At 37.1% G+C, this 15,998-nt stretch overlaps 1 protein-coding gene across 1 annotated transcript; it reads left to right on the forward strand.

Moving 5' to 3' along the window:
• The first annotated feature begins 2,605 nt into the window (after positions 1-2,605).
• On the forward strand, positions 2,606-14,469 carry LOC145692094 (KRAB domain-containing protein 2-like). Its single transcript, XM_081767388.1, has 2 exons — positions 2,606-3,852; positions 14,217-14,469. The coding sequence occupies exons 1-2, from the start codon at positions 2,606-2,608 to the stop codon at positions 14,467-14,469; spliced, it is 1,500 nt and encodes a 499-aa protein (XP_081623514.1).
• The last annotated feature ends 1,529 nt before the right edge of the window (positions 14,470-15,998 follow it).

A 15,998-nucleotide genomic window follows, 5' to 3' on the forward strand; every position in this document is an offset into this window, starting at 1 on the left:
TTTCATTTGCTTGACTGCTTTTGTGTGAGTATAAATGTTTTTCTTTTTTTTTTTAATCGAAGGAACGAATAGGAATAAATTCAGGTACTGTTATGTAGTAAGTTTGTGCATCTAGTTGGGCAATTCAGAAGTGGAAAGTGGCTGATTAATTTTAATTGTTTTTAAATTTTTTTACATGTTGACCTGGTTTATTAATTTATTTTTTTAAAAAATGTTATATTTTTATAAAGGTATATATTAAACAGGTTTAATAAACGTATAACAGATGAACTGAAGGGGAGCAGGTAATCATTTGAGGGTATGGGCGAGCCTACATTTTTCTCGTGGCTATACCCCTGTCCGCGAGTCTATGAAGTACTGCGATAGGACAGGAAAATTAAGGCCAAACAAGGTTCTCATGTAGAAGCCGTGAAGACAAAATAAGGTAAACTCATTGTTGAATGTCATTTTCGGTGCCAAGGATCTCATTCAAGGCTCTCATTCGGTACCAAGGATCTCATTCGGTGCCAAGGATCTCATTCGATGCCAAGGATCTCATTCGGTGCCAAGGATCTCATTTTCGGTGCCAAGGATGTCATTTTGTTCCTCAAGGCCAGATCATCAATGACAACGTCTATCTATAGCACTAATAGAACGGGTCAGTAAGGATCGCGACTTTTATCCATGTTATCGGATCTGGATCTGACCCGGTGACCCAGACAGACCTAGTGACCCAATCAAACCCAGTGACCAAAACAGAGACCCGGTGATTCAAACAGAGCCAGTGACCTAGTAAGGCCCGATGACTCGGACAAACCCGGTGGCTTAGAGAAACCCGGTAACCAGACTAGGCCCAGTGACTCAGTAAGATCCAGAGACCCAGATAGACCAGGTGACCTAGTCAGACCTAGTGATTCATATAGAACCAGTGACCCAGTCAGTTTCAGTGACTGACAACCCGGTGACTCAATCGATCCGGTGACCAAAACAGAAACCCGGTGATCCGGACAGAGCCAGTGATCCAGTAAGATCCGACGACTCGGACAAACCCGGTGACTTAGACAGACCCCATGACCTGACAGGCCCAGTGACCTAGACGACCCGGTGACCCAGTCTATCCGGTGCCCTTGACAGTCCCAGTGACCCAGTGACCTAGACAGACCCGGTGACCCAGTCGACCCAATGCCCTTAACAGACCCGGTGATCCAGACAGACCTAGTGAGCCGGACAGACTCGGTGATCCAGACCCAAATAGACTGGAATCCAGAAGCAACCGAAATATCATCGCTGCGGTATTACTGCAGGATTCTATAGTTGACTAGTGGTTTTCACTACTGGAGCTCGAACATTTATTTGATTAATTCCTAGTGTGACATTTCTTAATAAATCCAGTATGTCTTGAACATTTCAAATCTAATTTCGTGTTTTTTAGTTTCCCCATACATGGCTTCGTATTTCTCTACTGAAAAATAAAACAGTGGTTTTTCAACATAGACTATACAAAATATTTAACAAAACACTGTTTGGGATCAGCGGGATTTTTCATATTCCAAACGATAAATTTTACAAGCTCACTCCATTAAGTATTTGAGTCATCCAAATCCCAGAATACTGCGTTTTCTCATTAAATAATAAACAGATAAACAAATATCCTATGTTCAGGTTTTATTGGTATATCTTTGTCTCAGGTTACCTTAGGTTAAGACAATAGATAAACCTGCAAGGTTCTTAGAGCAAGTGCGGGAAAAGGGTACCGTCTTACTTATTCGTATGATTAAGCGGGAGGTAGCCTCGCTTAAGTCTGGTGTTATCCGATTGCTTCTGTAAAGGTCGCATTTAAAACTTTTTTTTTTTTTTTAACAGTTTAATTTCTCATCTGAGTCTTCCTGTGTTCATCAAAAATAGCAGGATGGCGATCCCACTTTATTTCAGTGTTTCCACACTGAAGGATGCTAGTGTCTTAGAACCTTTGGACAGTTCGAGCGCTCCACAGATCTCGATATCTTCAACTATTTTTGCTCTGTGGAAATCATTATTGGAATCAAAAGTAATAGTAAATTTGAACCACTTTCGGTTTTGGCTGAGTAGTGTGATTAGTCAAGGTATGTTGTTTTGAGAAGTTGACTCGTTTGCAAGAAACAGCTTGTCAATATATATATGTTACCGTCAGAACCCGAAATTAGGTAAAACTAGAATTTCCTAGTTAAAACTAGTTTTCTCAAAGCCGTTTCGAAAGAACTAGTATTAACTAGTCAATACTAGAATTTACTATGTTAGTTAGGTAATTCTGGAATTAACGAAAAAGGCTATATAATGTGAATCATATACAGTTTTTACTAGTTAAAACTAGTTCTGACCAAAATGGATCAGTTAACAGTGTTTCTGCAAGTTCGGACTTGCTCCTACTGGGAAAGTATTGTTTTGTTTTCTCTAAGTCTGTTCGGAGCCTTTGTAAAGTGTGCAGGTGCGTCTCTCTTGTCGTGGCTATGCGTGTGTTAGTGTTTCGGGAAGTGTGAGGTGATTATTCATTGTAATGAGTCAGTCCGATAAAGAAACAATTTTGAAGGAAAGATTCTTCAAAGAAATTATTCGTTTGGAAAATGAAAAAGACAGTCACTATAATGCAATGACCAAGGACGTTTACAGTAAACTTTTAACTGAAGTTGAAGAGGCAAAATCTGCTGCAAAGAAAACACCTTTACAGTACAGACGTTTGAAACGGTTTAATGTTTTGGAAATTGGTGAAACAAAAAAACTGGTGTCGAATAGTGAGCCTGTGAAGTACTACTTGCCTGCCGAGGAGATCTTTGATGTTATTGAAGCATCACATGTTGCTGTGGGACACGGAGGTCGAGATAGAATGAAAGCTGAAACTTCTAGGAAATATGCCAACGTTACGACTCAAATGATAAATATTTTTCTGTCAATGTGTGAAACATGTCAACGGAAGAAAAGTATGAAAAAGAAGGGCTTTGTTTCTAAGCCAATACTTCACACAGAAATGAACAGCCGATGTCAAGTGGACCTGATAGACATGCAAGCACACCCTGATCGTAAGTTCAAGTTTATCATGGTATACCAGGATCATCTGACGAAGTTTGTCTTACTGCGAGCGCTGCAAACCAAAAGAGCTGAAGAAGTAGCCTACCAACTGACAGACATATTTTTGACATTTGGTGCCCCCTGCATTTTACATTCTGATAATGGCAGAGAGTTTGTTAATTCTGTCATCAAGGAACTAACGACACTCTGGCCTGAGTTAAAGTTAGTCAACGGAAAGCCCAGGCACAGCCAAAGCCAAGGGTCAGTAGAACGGGCAAATCAAGATATAGAAAATATGCTTGCCTCGTGGATGCATGATAATAAAACAACAAACTGGTCAAATGGTCTCCGCTTTGTTCAGTTTATGAAAAATCGAGCTTATCATTCCGGAATAAAACAGTCTCCATACCGTGCGATGTTCGGCATTGAGCCAAGAGTAGGACTTACGACTTCAGCACTGTCATCAGATGTTCTCCAAAACATAAACGATGAGGACGACCTCGTGAGTATTATTGAGGACATGAATGAGCGCCTTAGTGAACATGAAACATTTGATGAAGGAGAAAATGAGGCTGGTCCTAGTGCGGTTGATATCACATCATCCAGGAAAGAAGCACGTGAAAATTTGTCAAAGCAGGCCAAGAAAATGAAACGTATCTCTGATGCCACCCATCCACCTGTTGAAGTGGGAGATAATGTCATAATACCAATCCCGGATGTGGACAGAGCAAAGGCGGATTTTCGGAATGTCATTGGAGTTGTTCTAGAAAAAAATGAAGATCTGCACAAGATTGGAACCAAAGATGGAAAGCTGGATAAATTATATTGCAGGTAAGTTTTCTGTCTTTTATGTGCTCCTTATTGATAGAATTTGTATTAACGTCCTAAACAAGCTAAGGAGCTTTTAACGACGGGACCTACAGGTTAAAGTATGATCCGAACCATTGCTCGGGTTTGTATCCGAGGCGGAGGGCTCCCAGCGGGATTTAGAGCCCGCGACCACGCCCGCAGAAGGCCTTAAGCATTTTCATTTAAGGCCTTTAAGCATCTCTGGTACGAGATAGCATATGGGAAGGAAGTTGGTTAAGGCCTAGTTTTATAGGCACTATCACATTCTTTGATTGGTATGAGAGGGATAAAAGCTAAATCCTCAGTCAGGATGGTAGGCCGCTGGACGCGAACTTGCGACCTTCCGAATGCGAAGCCAGCACTTTACCAACTGATCTATGGCCGCTCGGTAATTAAGAGCTATATTGTATATGTTAACGCTGTTGACTAAGCTCCCCACCACTTTCTTTTCTTTCTTTTTCTTAAGATTGTGGGAAGTTGTAGGTCACTATCACAATTTTGGATAGCAAGCAAGATAGAAATTAATAAGTCTGTGATCTGAAAGGATTATTCCTGTAAACAACTTATTTTTTTGTTTAGATTTTTGAGTAGTCAGCGTGTGACATCATTATTCACAGCTATTCAAATTTCTATACAGAAAGTAAATTGTTTACAGCGCTGATCCTTTTAGATCATAGAATTACTTAAATTCTGTCTTGCTTGCTTTCCAAAATGGTGATAGTGACCTACAACTTCTCACAATCTTCAAAAAACGGAAAAATTAATGGGGAGGAGTTTGGTCAAGTGTTTTATACGTATCTGTAATATTATTATTAACCGAAATAATGATGGATTCTTCACATCATTTTATGTCAAAATAATTTTCTGTTATAATGTCCATTATGTTTTTCCGGAACCGATTTAATAATGTGTAATCCATCTGTTGTTGTCTGCTGTGTACTCACCAGTAGATTGATAACATGTCACGAACTTGATTCCGGTAAAAGACTGTTGTTTAGCTTGTGAAACCGGTACTCGTGAAATGTGCTTTAGTGCATAGGCGTTTTTGTAGGAAATACGCAGATTAACTACCGGTGTTTCTCTGAAATACTAATTATGACGATGTGGAAATTGTGCGTTAAAATACATTATTATTTTGTTTTGAAAAGTCATTATTATTTTTTAATATAAGTGATTCAGGATTCCCACACCATGTGATTAAACAAAATGTGTCTGTTGTAGGTCTGAATTCGACATTTGCCACGAGCAGTTCCTGACACCAGTCGAAGTACCAGATACTGAAATTTCGTTGAGAACTGCAGCCAGGGAAGCAGCATTAACCCCACAAGGGTTCACACGTTGTGTGTGCAAGAAAGCATGTATTTCGAAAAGATGCTTGTGCAAGAAAAAAGGTTTTCTCTGCAACTCAAAATGCCATGATAGTTTACCTTGTGGTAACAAATAGAACTATTTCAGATGTTTTAGCAATAAAAACGTTTTTCTTTGTATTTCATAATAAATATACAATATTACGTCAGTAGATTTGCTTTGGCACCACCGAATTGAATAAGTAGTAGTGCAATAGTAGTGTGTATTTTACCTTGTGCTAACATACAAAAGCATTTCAGATATTTCTGCAAAACGGAAGTCTTTTCTGTGTATTTCTTAATAAATAAGTGTTTCTATAGAATTGTATTTGAACGACAAGGATTCACATGTTATGCATGCAAGAGGGCTTATATTTCGCAAGGTACTGCAAAAACAAAGTATTTCTATGATATTGTGAGTGCCATAATACTTTTTAGAAATATATAGAAACATTTATGATGTTTGTGCAAAAGAAAAGTTATTTCTAAGTGTCTTAAAATAAATACATTTCTTCAGGTTTCACTAGTAATATTGTATTTTAATGAAAATAAATAGTAAACTACGCATTCTTAATAAGCGTTGTCAATTTTACAATTCACTAGTTAATACTGAGTTAATACGAAAGGCTGACGAAACTAGTTTTAACTAGGGTATTCTGGTTTCAACAGATTTCGGGTTTTGACGGTAACACATTTCAGTTAATACTAGTTTTGACTAGTAATAACACGTTTTAACTAGAAGGAAAAATAGTAAAAACTAGAACTACCTAACTAACATCGTAAATTCTAGTATTGACTAGTTAATACTAGTTCTTTCGAAGCGGCTTTGAGAAAACTAGTTTTAACTAGGAAATTCTAGTTTTACCTAATTTCGGGTTCTGACGGTAACATATATATATATATATATATATATATATATATATATATATATATATATATATATATATATATATATATATATATATATATATATATATATATTACCATTTTCAGAATATGGAACCTGTTCTTGGTACAGTGAATGAATAGCTAAAATCCTTATCTCGATATCTTTTATAGCATTTGCTCTATGGAAATCAATATAGAGTCCGATAGTTGTAGTACATTTCTACCGCTACCACTTTTGGTATAGTGCTACGGGTTGTGAAGATATGTTTTGTTTAGAGATTCTGATTCGATTACAGAGAATCGCTTGTCGATATCAATCATAATTTTTCTACTATGGTGATAAGTGTCGAAACCGGAAATAGTTAATTTGAACCACTTATAATTTGAATAGAGGTCTAACCGAGGAGATAGAACTTGTTCTTGGGACGCTGTATCGATTACCGGAAACAACATCTCGATTTCTCTTACAGTTTTTGCTCTATTGGAAACTATATTGAAACAAGAAGTAATAGTAAATTTTAGGGATGGCCAGAACCGGTTCCTGGTGGAACCGGTTTTCGGTACTGAACGGATCCGGTTCTAGAAGATCCGGTTCCAGAACCGGTTTTTCGGGTCCAGGTCTGGAACCGGTTTTTTGGATCCAGGTCTGGAACCGCTTTTTCGGATCCAGGACTGGAACCGGTTCTTCGGATCCAGGTCTGAAACCGGTTCCCAAGATCCGGTTCTGGAACCGAGTTTTCGGATCCAGGTCTGGAACTGGTTGCGGAACCGGATCTTCAAGAACCTTTGTGACGATCTCTACGCTAAACACGAGCTGCTGGAAAGCTGTGAACAGTGTGCTAGATGAAATGGTGGAATCGACAGTCAGGCGCCCAGGCGGTGGCCGCTTGTCTTATTTGGCTAAATAAACTGGGTAACTGGCAAACTCATTGGCTAAACAGGCAAACTGGCTTACTCATTTGGCTAAACACCCACTGGTGGACCAACATTTTTTTCTGGGGGCACAAGCGGGTCTGGGCGGGGAGGGCACAAGCCTATGGACCTCCTTGCAGTGTTTTGAAGGTGAACTTTGTGAATCCTTTACGGATCTGGGAACGGTTCCTTAGATCCGGTTCTGGAACCGGGTTTTCGGATCCAGGTCTGGATCCTCGCGGAACCGGAACTTTGTGGCCATCCCTAGTAAATTTGAATAACCTACGCTTTTGGTAGACCGTTGTGGTTAGTCATGCTGTTTCTTTAAGACACTGAATAGTTAAAAAAAGAAAAAGCTATCTGCTACGTTTTTTGGTTCTATGTCTATAAACACTGAAAAACCAAAAATGGTTCATTTACACAAGTTCTGGTTTGAATGGAAGGTTAAGCGAGGTGAAACCTATTCTTGAGACGCTGAATCGATTACAGAAGATACTTCTCGATATTATTTAAAGTTTTTGCTCCGATGTCTGTCAGGAGATGGACGGACATACTCGTCCTATAAGAGTTCCGACATTTATGCATAGCATAGTTTGGAAGTCTAATAATATTGTAATAATCATAACAATAATAATAAACTTGTTATAATTTTTGCCAGCCGAGATTGACGCAGTGGTGGCAAATTCTTTTATAACACTATAAGCTACAAACCACTTGGCAAATTCTTTTATAACATTATAAACTAAAGACTGCCACACTTTACGAGTAGCATTTTACGTTAAACTTCCTAGCTTGTTGCCTTTTATAACATTATAAATTAAAGACTGCCACACTTTACGAGTAGCATTTTACGTTAAACTTCCTAGCTTGTTGCCTTTTATAACATTATAAATTAAAGACTGCCACACTTTACGAGTAGCATTTTACGTTAAACTTCCTAGCTTGTTGCCTTTTATAACATTATAAATTAAAGACTGCCACACTTTACGAGTAGCATTTTACGTTAAACTTCCTAGCTTGTTGCCTTTTATAACATTATAAATTAAAGACTGCCACACTTTACGAGTAGCATTTTACGTTAAACTTCCTAGCTTGTTGCCTTTTATAACATTATAAATTAAAGACTGCCACACTTTACGAGTAGCATTTTACGTTAAACTTCCTAGCTTGTTGCCTTTTATAACATTATAAATTAAAGACTGCCACACTTTACGAGTAGCATTTTACGTTAAACTTCCTAGCTTGTTGCCTTTTATAACATTATAAATTAAAGACTGCCACACTTTACGAGTAGCATTTTACGTTAAACTTCCTAGCTTGTTGCCTTTTATAACATTATAAATTAAAGACTGCCACACTTTACGAGTAGCATTTTACGTTAAACTTCCTAGCTTGTTGCCTTTTATAACATTACAAATTAAAGACTGCCACACTTTACGAGTAGCATTTTACGTTAAACTTCCTAGCTTGTTGCCTTTTATAACATTATAAATTAAAGACTGCCACACTTTACGAGTAGCATTTTACGTTAAACTTCCTAGCTTGTTGCCTTTTATAACATTATAAATTAAAGACTGCCACACTTTACGAGTAGCATTTTACGTTAAACTTCCTAGCTCGATGTTTTTCGAACGCATTCATTTTTCTACATATGAAATACAATTTCCAATATGTAAATGATAAATAGGAAAAATTATGATTATAATAAGCACGGGGAAAAGTGAGGGGGAACGCGGGGAACGTCGTCTTCCCGCTCCATAAAATATCTATGGCATCCCCCCACTTCCTAAGAAAATTATAATGGGCAAAGATAGGCAAGAGGGACGGCGTAACGTCATGCTTCCCCTATCTTTTCAGATCCACTTTTACCCCTGATAATAACGAGAACATGTAGTAGGTAAGTAGTTGTCTTATAAAATAAGAGAGAAATAACAAATTTTTCCTTATTAGAAACTCCTAAGAAATGCAGCAAAACCAAGTCAAGATATATTATCACTTCTGGCTATTTATTTATCGTTCAGAATCCTTTTACGATCCCCGTTGCGGTAGCAGTTGCTGAACCACCGTGGATCCGTTAACGTCCTTTTCATTTCCGGTTGTGTCTGCGGATGCTAGTGGCAATGATGAGTACGCAGTACGTCAAAGACAATGTTACCTACCTACTCACTGGAGTTTTGTAATGTTCTGAATCGAAGTCACTTAAAACCTTGCCGCAGATCATATACAAGGTTAGTCAAAAGAATTACAACAGACCAGTAATAACGATACGCGTGGACAGAGGGAAAGTCAGGTAGGTATTGATGCGCAATCTGCATTGAATGGAGTATGGACCTCATGGCAGATACCTTGGATTCCGCCATATTGGATATCACACAATATTTTAAAACAAAAGGAGTATATGTGACACATAATTTAGGCTAGAATGTTCTCACATGTGAAATGTGATTTTTTAAACCTATCTTCATTCGTTTACGAGATAGGGTATGCTACATTTGTGATCTGCGTCTAGTAGCCAAAAGTATCTGGATAGACAATTAATAACGAGACACATGAAGGAAGGAAAGGAAAAATTGCAACTGTAAATTGGTGCGACAACTATATTGAATGAGGGTGTGGACATCATGGTAGCCATATTGGATTCCGTCGCATTGAATATTACACAACATTTTTAAATGAAAAGCGTATGTTTGGTACTTCCATTAAGCCTTGAATCCTCCCACAAACGAAAATCTGAACTCAATTGTTTAAAAACCTAACATCATTCTTTTACGAGATAAGTTTACTATTTTTGATATTTGTTTGTAGCAGATACAAAGTATCGGGACAGGCCAATAACAACGAGACATCTGGCGGAATAAAAGCAAATGCTGCAAGTGACTCATGAGAACAAAAATTACATTGAATGGGGCTGTGGACATCGTAACAGCTAACTTAAAGTCCTCCACATTGAATATCACACAGTATTGTTTAAATGGAATCAATATTGGCTACGATCTTCCCCGAAACGTGAATCTGAACTCACTTTTCAGCTATTGCTAGTTCTTTGCGAAATTGAATGTGCTACGTTTGACATTAAAAATTGTGATGCATCTTGCATATTGCAGAAAGCTTAAATAAGAAAATATGACATTTACTTAAAGAATGTGTTGATTGTCTCACAATTTATTTATTTAATATACAATACAACAGGCTTAATGCCCAATTACAATGTTATGTCCATACAGTAAATGTTACATATATACATTTCTTAATCATTTCTACAGAAAATTTCTTGTTTCATATATGATCTGAACCTGTTTTCTAAAAGACTAAATGCATCCACTTTATCAAGCTCATTTATAATATCATTGTGTAATTTACAGGGGATTTATATAATAGGCTTTCGCACAATAAGATGTCCCTGTATTCTCTACTCTGGTTTTGCAAGTGTTAATCCGCAGTGATAGTTTCGAGACCAACTCCATACGAACAATCTTATTATTTAATAACTTATATAAGAATAACAAGTCCAACATTAATATTCTTTTTTCTAGAGTTTGAAAATTAAAGTTGTTTATTAGATCATTGTAAAAAAAATATTTGAGTTAATAACTAGTTTTTTTTGTATGTAAGCATTTTCAAGAGTTTCGTTTGGACGCTTTCTGTTTCTTGACAGTATTTTTTATTATTGGGGATCCATATAGTAGAACAATATTCTAATTTTGATCAAACATATGTAAGATAGTGTGTTGCAAACGTTGTCTCACTGAAGAAGTCTTGCATATTAAACCTAAGTTTCTATATGCGCTGTTTGTTATCATATTTATGTGTTGATTGTAATTTAGTTCAGGATCAATAATAACGCCTAAATCTTTGAAAGTACTTGGTTTAGATAGTTTAGTTTCTTCCAGTATATTTATTTATTTATTTATTTATTTATTTGCCATCAACACAACAGGCATAAGCCCAATTATAGTGTTGGTGTATTACATAATACATTTACAATAGTTTTCTTAAACATAGAGTTCATATTGCAGATGTCAATTTCTTTGTGTTTGATACATATTTTGTTGTAAGTAGAACACATTCTCCAAATTGGTGATTTCAATAATACGTTGGTCCTTGCTTTTTTGCAATAAAACAGACCAGAGTTATTAGCACGAGTTTTAAGTGTCGGGACATGAAAATTTAATGTTGACATGAGATCCGTACAATTAAATTCGTTTTGTACTATTTTATGGAGAAAAATCAAATCTGTCACATTTCGCCTTTGCTTAAGTGTAGGGATACAGAAGTTGTCTATTAATGTTAGATAATTTTCATAATATGGATAGATTCCAGTTGTCTTGTACATCAAGTATTTGATAAATTTAGATTGGACCTTTTCCAGTTGGTGTCTGTATTGCTGTTGTGATGGGTTCCAAATCACAGCAGCATATTCCAGTTTTGATCGGACATAGGCATAATACATTTTTGTTAGTGTAGTACTATTGTTAAATTCCTTTCCAGTTCTAATTATGAACCCTAATATCTTGAGAGATTCGTTAACTATGTTCTCTACATGGTTATTAAATGTCAGTTTCGTATCAAATATAACTCCAAGATCTTTGACTGAATTTAATCTATTTAGTAAGATCTGATTCATTGAGTAATCAAACTCTATTTGACTTTTGTTTCTGGTAAACGATAAAATGTTACATTTGTTTATGTTTACATTAAGTTTGTTAAGAGAACACCAATTAGCAATATTTTCCATGTCATGTTGTAAATCGAGACAGTCATGGATGGTCTTTATCCTACCGTATATTTTAAGGTCATCAGCAAAAAGCAATTTGTTACTTAATAATATATGATCAGGGAGATCGTTAATGAATAAAAGGAACAATAACGGACCTAGATTAGAGCCCTGGGGAATTCCAGAATATGCAATATAATCAGATGATTTATATTCCTTGTAGATAACAGTTTGTTTACGATTATTTAAATATGATGAAAAGAACTTGATCAAGGGAGAAGAGAAATTATATTCGCCTAGCTTATGTAATAATACCTTCTGATTGACTCTGTCAAATGCTTTTTCAAAATCTATATATATTACATCAACCTGACATCCTACATCTAACGAATTTGCTATAAAGTCTGTGATAAGTGCAAGGTTTGTTGTTGTTGATTTGTGTGGGATAAAGCCATGTTGATAAGGTGATATTACGGGTTGGATGTGGTCAATTATCCGTCGGTATAAGATTTGTTCAAATATCTTTGCAAAAGTAGGTAAAATTGATATAGGCCGGTAGTTATTTATATAGTCAAAGGTGATAGAATTTCTTTTCCTCGTAAAAGAAAGGGATATGACAATAGGTCACCCGGTCATAAAAATTGGAAAATGTACAGCATATCACGAGAAAGTGTCTCTGTTTCTTTCACAATACGATGCGGTAAGTCATTCAGAGTTGTGGTTTGGTGTGATAGACCTTGTTCTTAGTGTACCCTGTATAGAAGGAAATGCATGAGTGATACATCGAGGAAAAGCTGTAATATATGTCCTATGTACAAATAGGGCATGAGTAGAAGTTTCTTAAACTACGATTTATCTCATATTTTTAATTTTGATATTAGTCTTATTTTCCTTCTGCTCATAGTAAAAATATCGACTCACAATAAATAAATAAATTATTCAATATTATTGGCATTTAAAGAAAAGAATGTTGAAAAAAGACGCAGATAGCTATCGATTGGTCTTATCGAACGAAATCAAAATAGAGGAAATTTGGGTATTATGTAATAGCATTCTTGTTTCGTTTGTAACTCAGCTAATAATTGCACATTGAAACAAAAAGGAAAACAAGTATAAGCCTTACATATTTGGCTTTATTTATGGGTATATTGATAACGAAGTTTCGTTACAGGGGGTGAGCAAAATTTATAATTTGTAAAGAAACCACTTTGGAGGGTAATATGAAATAGTCGGGTAATTTAGAATACAAATGCTATATAGAAAAGAAATGAGTTTTCTGTTGAACATACAACGAATACAGTGACAACATAGGAAAATTCTGAATGCCAAGCCATAACTGAATGTGATTACTTTCAAAAGTCACAAATATAATACTCTGCTTCAGGATCAGTACAGCCATTGTGTGCTCACATTGAACATGATGAACACTGGATCCAAAGCTCACCCATTGTATTATCAGAAAATTTGCTGTAACAAAAAACACACTTAGCATTGCTGTCATCATAAATGTATGTTTTATTGCCCAATCTCCGATAGTTATTTTTGTAATCGAAATACCACACGGAATGCGGAATACTATGCTTTTCTTGCGGGTATTTCATATTGCCCTCCATGCCATCTTGGAAACGAAAGAGCTATTGAACGCATTTGAAGGCGTATAGGATAATGGTGCTTATCAAACTATCACTCTGTATATCCAACGTTATAGGAAACAAAGAATTGTTGTTCTATTATATTTCAATAGGAAAATACAGGTTGCAAAACACTTAACTGTAAAAGTTTTCACGAATAAGAAATCAGATTTTCACATCTACCAACACAACGAATGTCACAATCACAAGGAGACTGACTGTAGAGCATCATAGAAACGTGTAGTTGTAGTTTCTTTGTTTTACGCTTGGAAGCAATACATCACAGCGAGATAATGAGGTATTCCATATTATCCGACTATTCCATAATACCCGAATTTCTTCTATGGTGAGTATAAATTCTCATGCATAGTTTCTGAGAAAATTGATAATATGAATTTATTGTAATAATGCTAAAAGCACAATGCTGCAGAATAAGCACTGTACACTGGAATATACAAGAACGGTGTTTCTTCCAGACCTGTATTTTTTTGGGGGGGGGACTGCCTCCCGGAGCTCTGAGAGTGCCCCCGAAGGAGACCAAAATAATACGTCTATAATATAATAACAAATAGAATAGTGTCAGCAGTGCCCCCCCGGAACATTGTTTCTGAAACACTATACAAGAAGTGATCGGAAAATAAGGTTACAAAGCCTGCAGTGAAAGGTGTATATACAGGGTGTCCGAGAATTATCTATACAACTTTACGACGTTATATTTAAAGAAGTTAATGTGATATTTACATGCGGTTTATTGCATTCAATGCAGAAAGTCTTAAAGTTTTTTCAACACGATGGAGCTCTGCCACACTAGTCTTTAGAAGTTCGAGAATACCTGGATGAGGTGTTTCCCAATAGGTGGACTGGTCGCGACGGTCCGATATCATGGCCTCCGCGGTCGCCGGATCTGACACCACTGGACTTGCTGTGGGGGTACCTTAAGGACATCGTCTTCGCTACGAAGGTAGCAAACCTTGAACAGCTGAAGCAGCGTATCCTTGCTGCTTTTCACACAGTAACTGATGATTTGCTGCAGCGCACATGGGCTGAAATTGAGTTTCGTCTGGATGTGCTTCGTATCACACATGGTGTCCACATAGAGGCGTACTGAACAGGTAAAAAACTTTAATACTTTCTGTATTAAATGCAAAAAACCGCATGTAAATATCACATTAACTTCTTTCAATATAACGTCGTAAAGTTGTATAGATAATTCTCGGACACCCTGTATTATTTCATACAAGCAATACAGCCAACAGACAGTACATAGATTAGGTTATTATTCGACAGAGTCTCCATGTCGGTTGAGACACTTACCGCATCCTGGGATGAGTTTGAAGATTCCTTCCTCGTAAAAGTCCTGTCGTTTCATGTTCAGCCACGTTGTCATGAAATGTTTCACTTTCTCGTCTGAAATGAAGCAAACGGCCTCCTAGCTGCTCCTTTAAGTGCGGGAACAGGCAAAAGTCGCTTGGAGCAAAGTCCGGGCTGTAGGAAAAAAGTGGTCGATGATGTTGATGTCGTGATGAGTTGGCCACTGCGCTACTCGTCGGTGACTTTTTCTTTACCAGCCGCAAACTTTCTACATCATTCTGTGACATGCTGACAAGACATTTCAGTGTTTCCGTACACCTCTATTAGCTACCGGTGAATTTCAGTCACGGTCAGTGGCGTAGGGAAGGGGGGGCCCGGAGGGGCCGCCCCCCCAAAGAGGTCCGACAATGTACTTTGGTACTTTGATGTTTGTAATTTTTTATATATTTTTGTTTATATATTTTTTTGTTTGTAATTTTTCTATATGTACCTATAACAGCACTTGGTCCCCCCCAAACACACATCCTGGCTACGCTACTGGTCACGGTTACATGTTTCACTCACAGCAGGCCGGTAGCCAGCCCAAAAAATTAGGGGGAGCGGTTTAAGTTAGGAGGGTGCAGGATCCAACCATACTATAGTTCATTACCATATTATAGTTCATTTGCAAGCCTACCGTGAAAATTTTAGGGGAGCCGGTAAAAATTTAGGGGGGCGGCCCCTTAGACCCTCCTTGGATGGATCGGGCGGGCGGCCTGACTCACAGAAATCGAATAACTGAGTGGATTTCTTTGCGAGACCAGTTTTCCAAACGAGTACCGGTAGCCATTTGTGTTTACCTACAACTAGCGCTATAGGTGGCAGGTGGCTGAAACTCTGCACAGTTGCCAACTCCATGTATTAAAATTACCACACACTCCTCATTCCTATACATTAGACTGAACTTCAGAAATATCGGTCTTGTAACCTTAGTTTCCGATCCTCCGTCGTACTTCCATCAAACGTTCCATTATGATACTAACGAAACAATAATATCCAATATGGTTACTAAAATGATAATTAACACTTCAGCTTTTCAACTTTTTGATCAACTATGAGATATTGTCCAGCGATGAAACAGTTGTTAATCCAACACATTAAGCTTGACAAAATGGCATTCTTGAAAGTAAATTACCATTTATAATTTTCGAGGAAAATATCAAAAACGAATTATTATGCTGGCAGAACCGTGTTATTCGCTATCAATAATAATTTGTCATCTTTATTCTCTTCGAACAGATTTTTTTTTTTAAAAAAACAATACACTGTTACACGGCAGATTGTATC

Source organism: Thermobia domestica, chromosome 8 (assembly GCF_964235325.1).
Source record: "Thermobia domestica chromosome 8, izTheDome1.hap1.1, whole genome shotgun sequence".
NCBI classification, from domain to species: Eukaryota; Metazoa; Arthropoda; class Insecta; order Zygentoma; family Lepismatidae; genus Thermobia; species Thermobia domestica.

Bases quoted from the DNA above. Each gene is read 5' to 3' on its own strand.
- LOC145692094 (XM_081767388.1), top strand. From the start codon at position 2,606: ATGACCAAGGACGTTTACAGTAAACTTTTAACTGAAGTTGAAGAGGCA. The intron at 3,853-14,216 runs GTAAGTTTTCTG...GTTTCCCAATAG, and splicing joins CTGGATAAATTATATTGCAG to GTGGACTGGTCGCGACGGTC.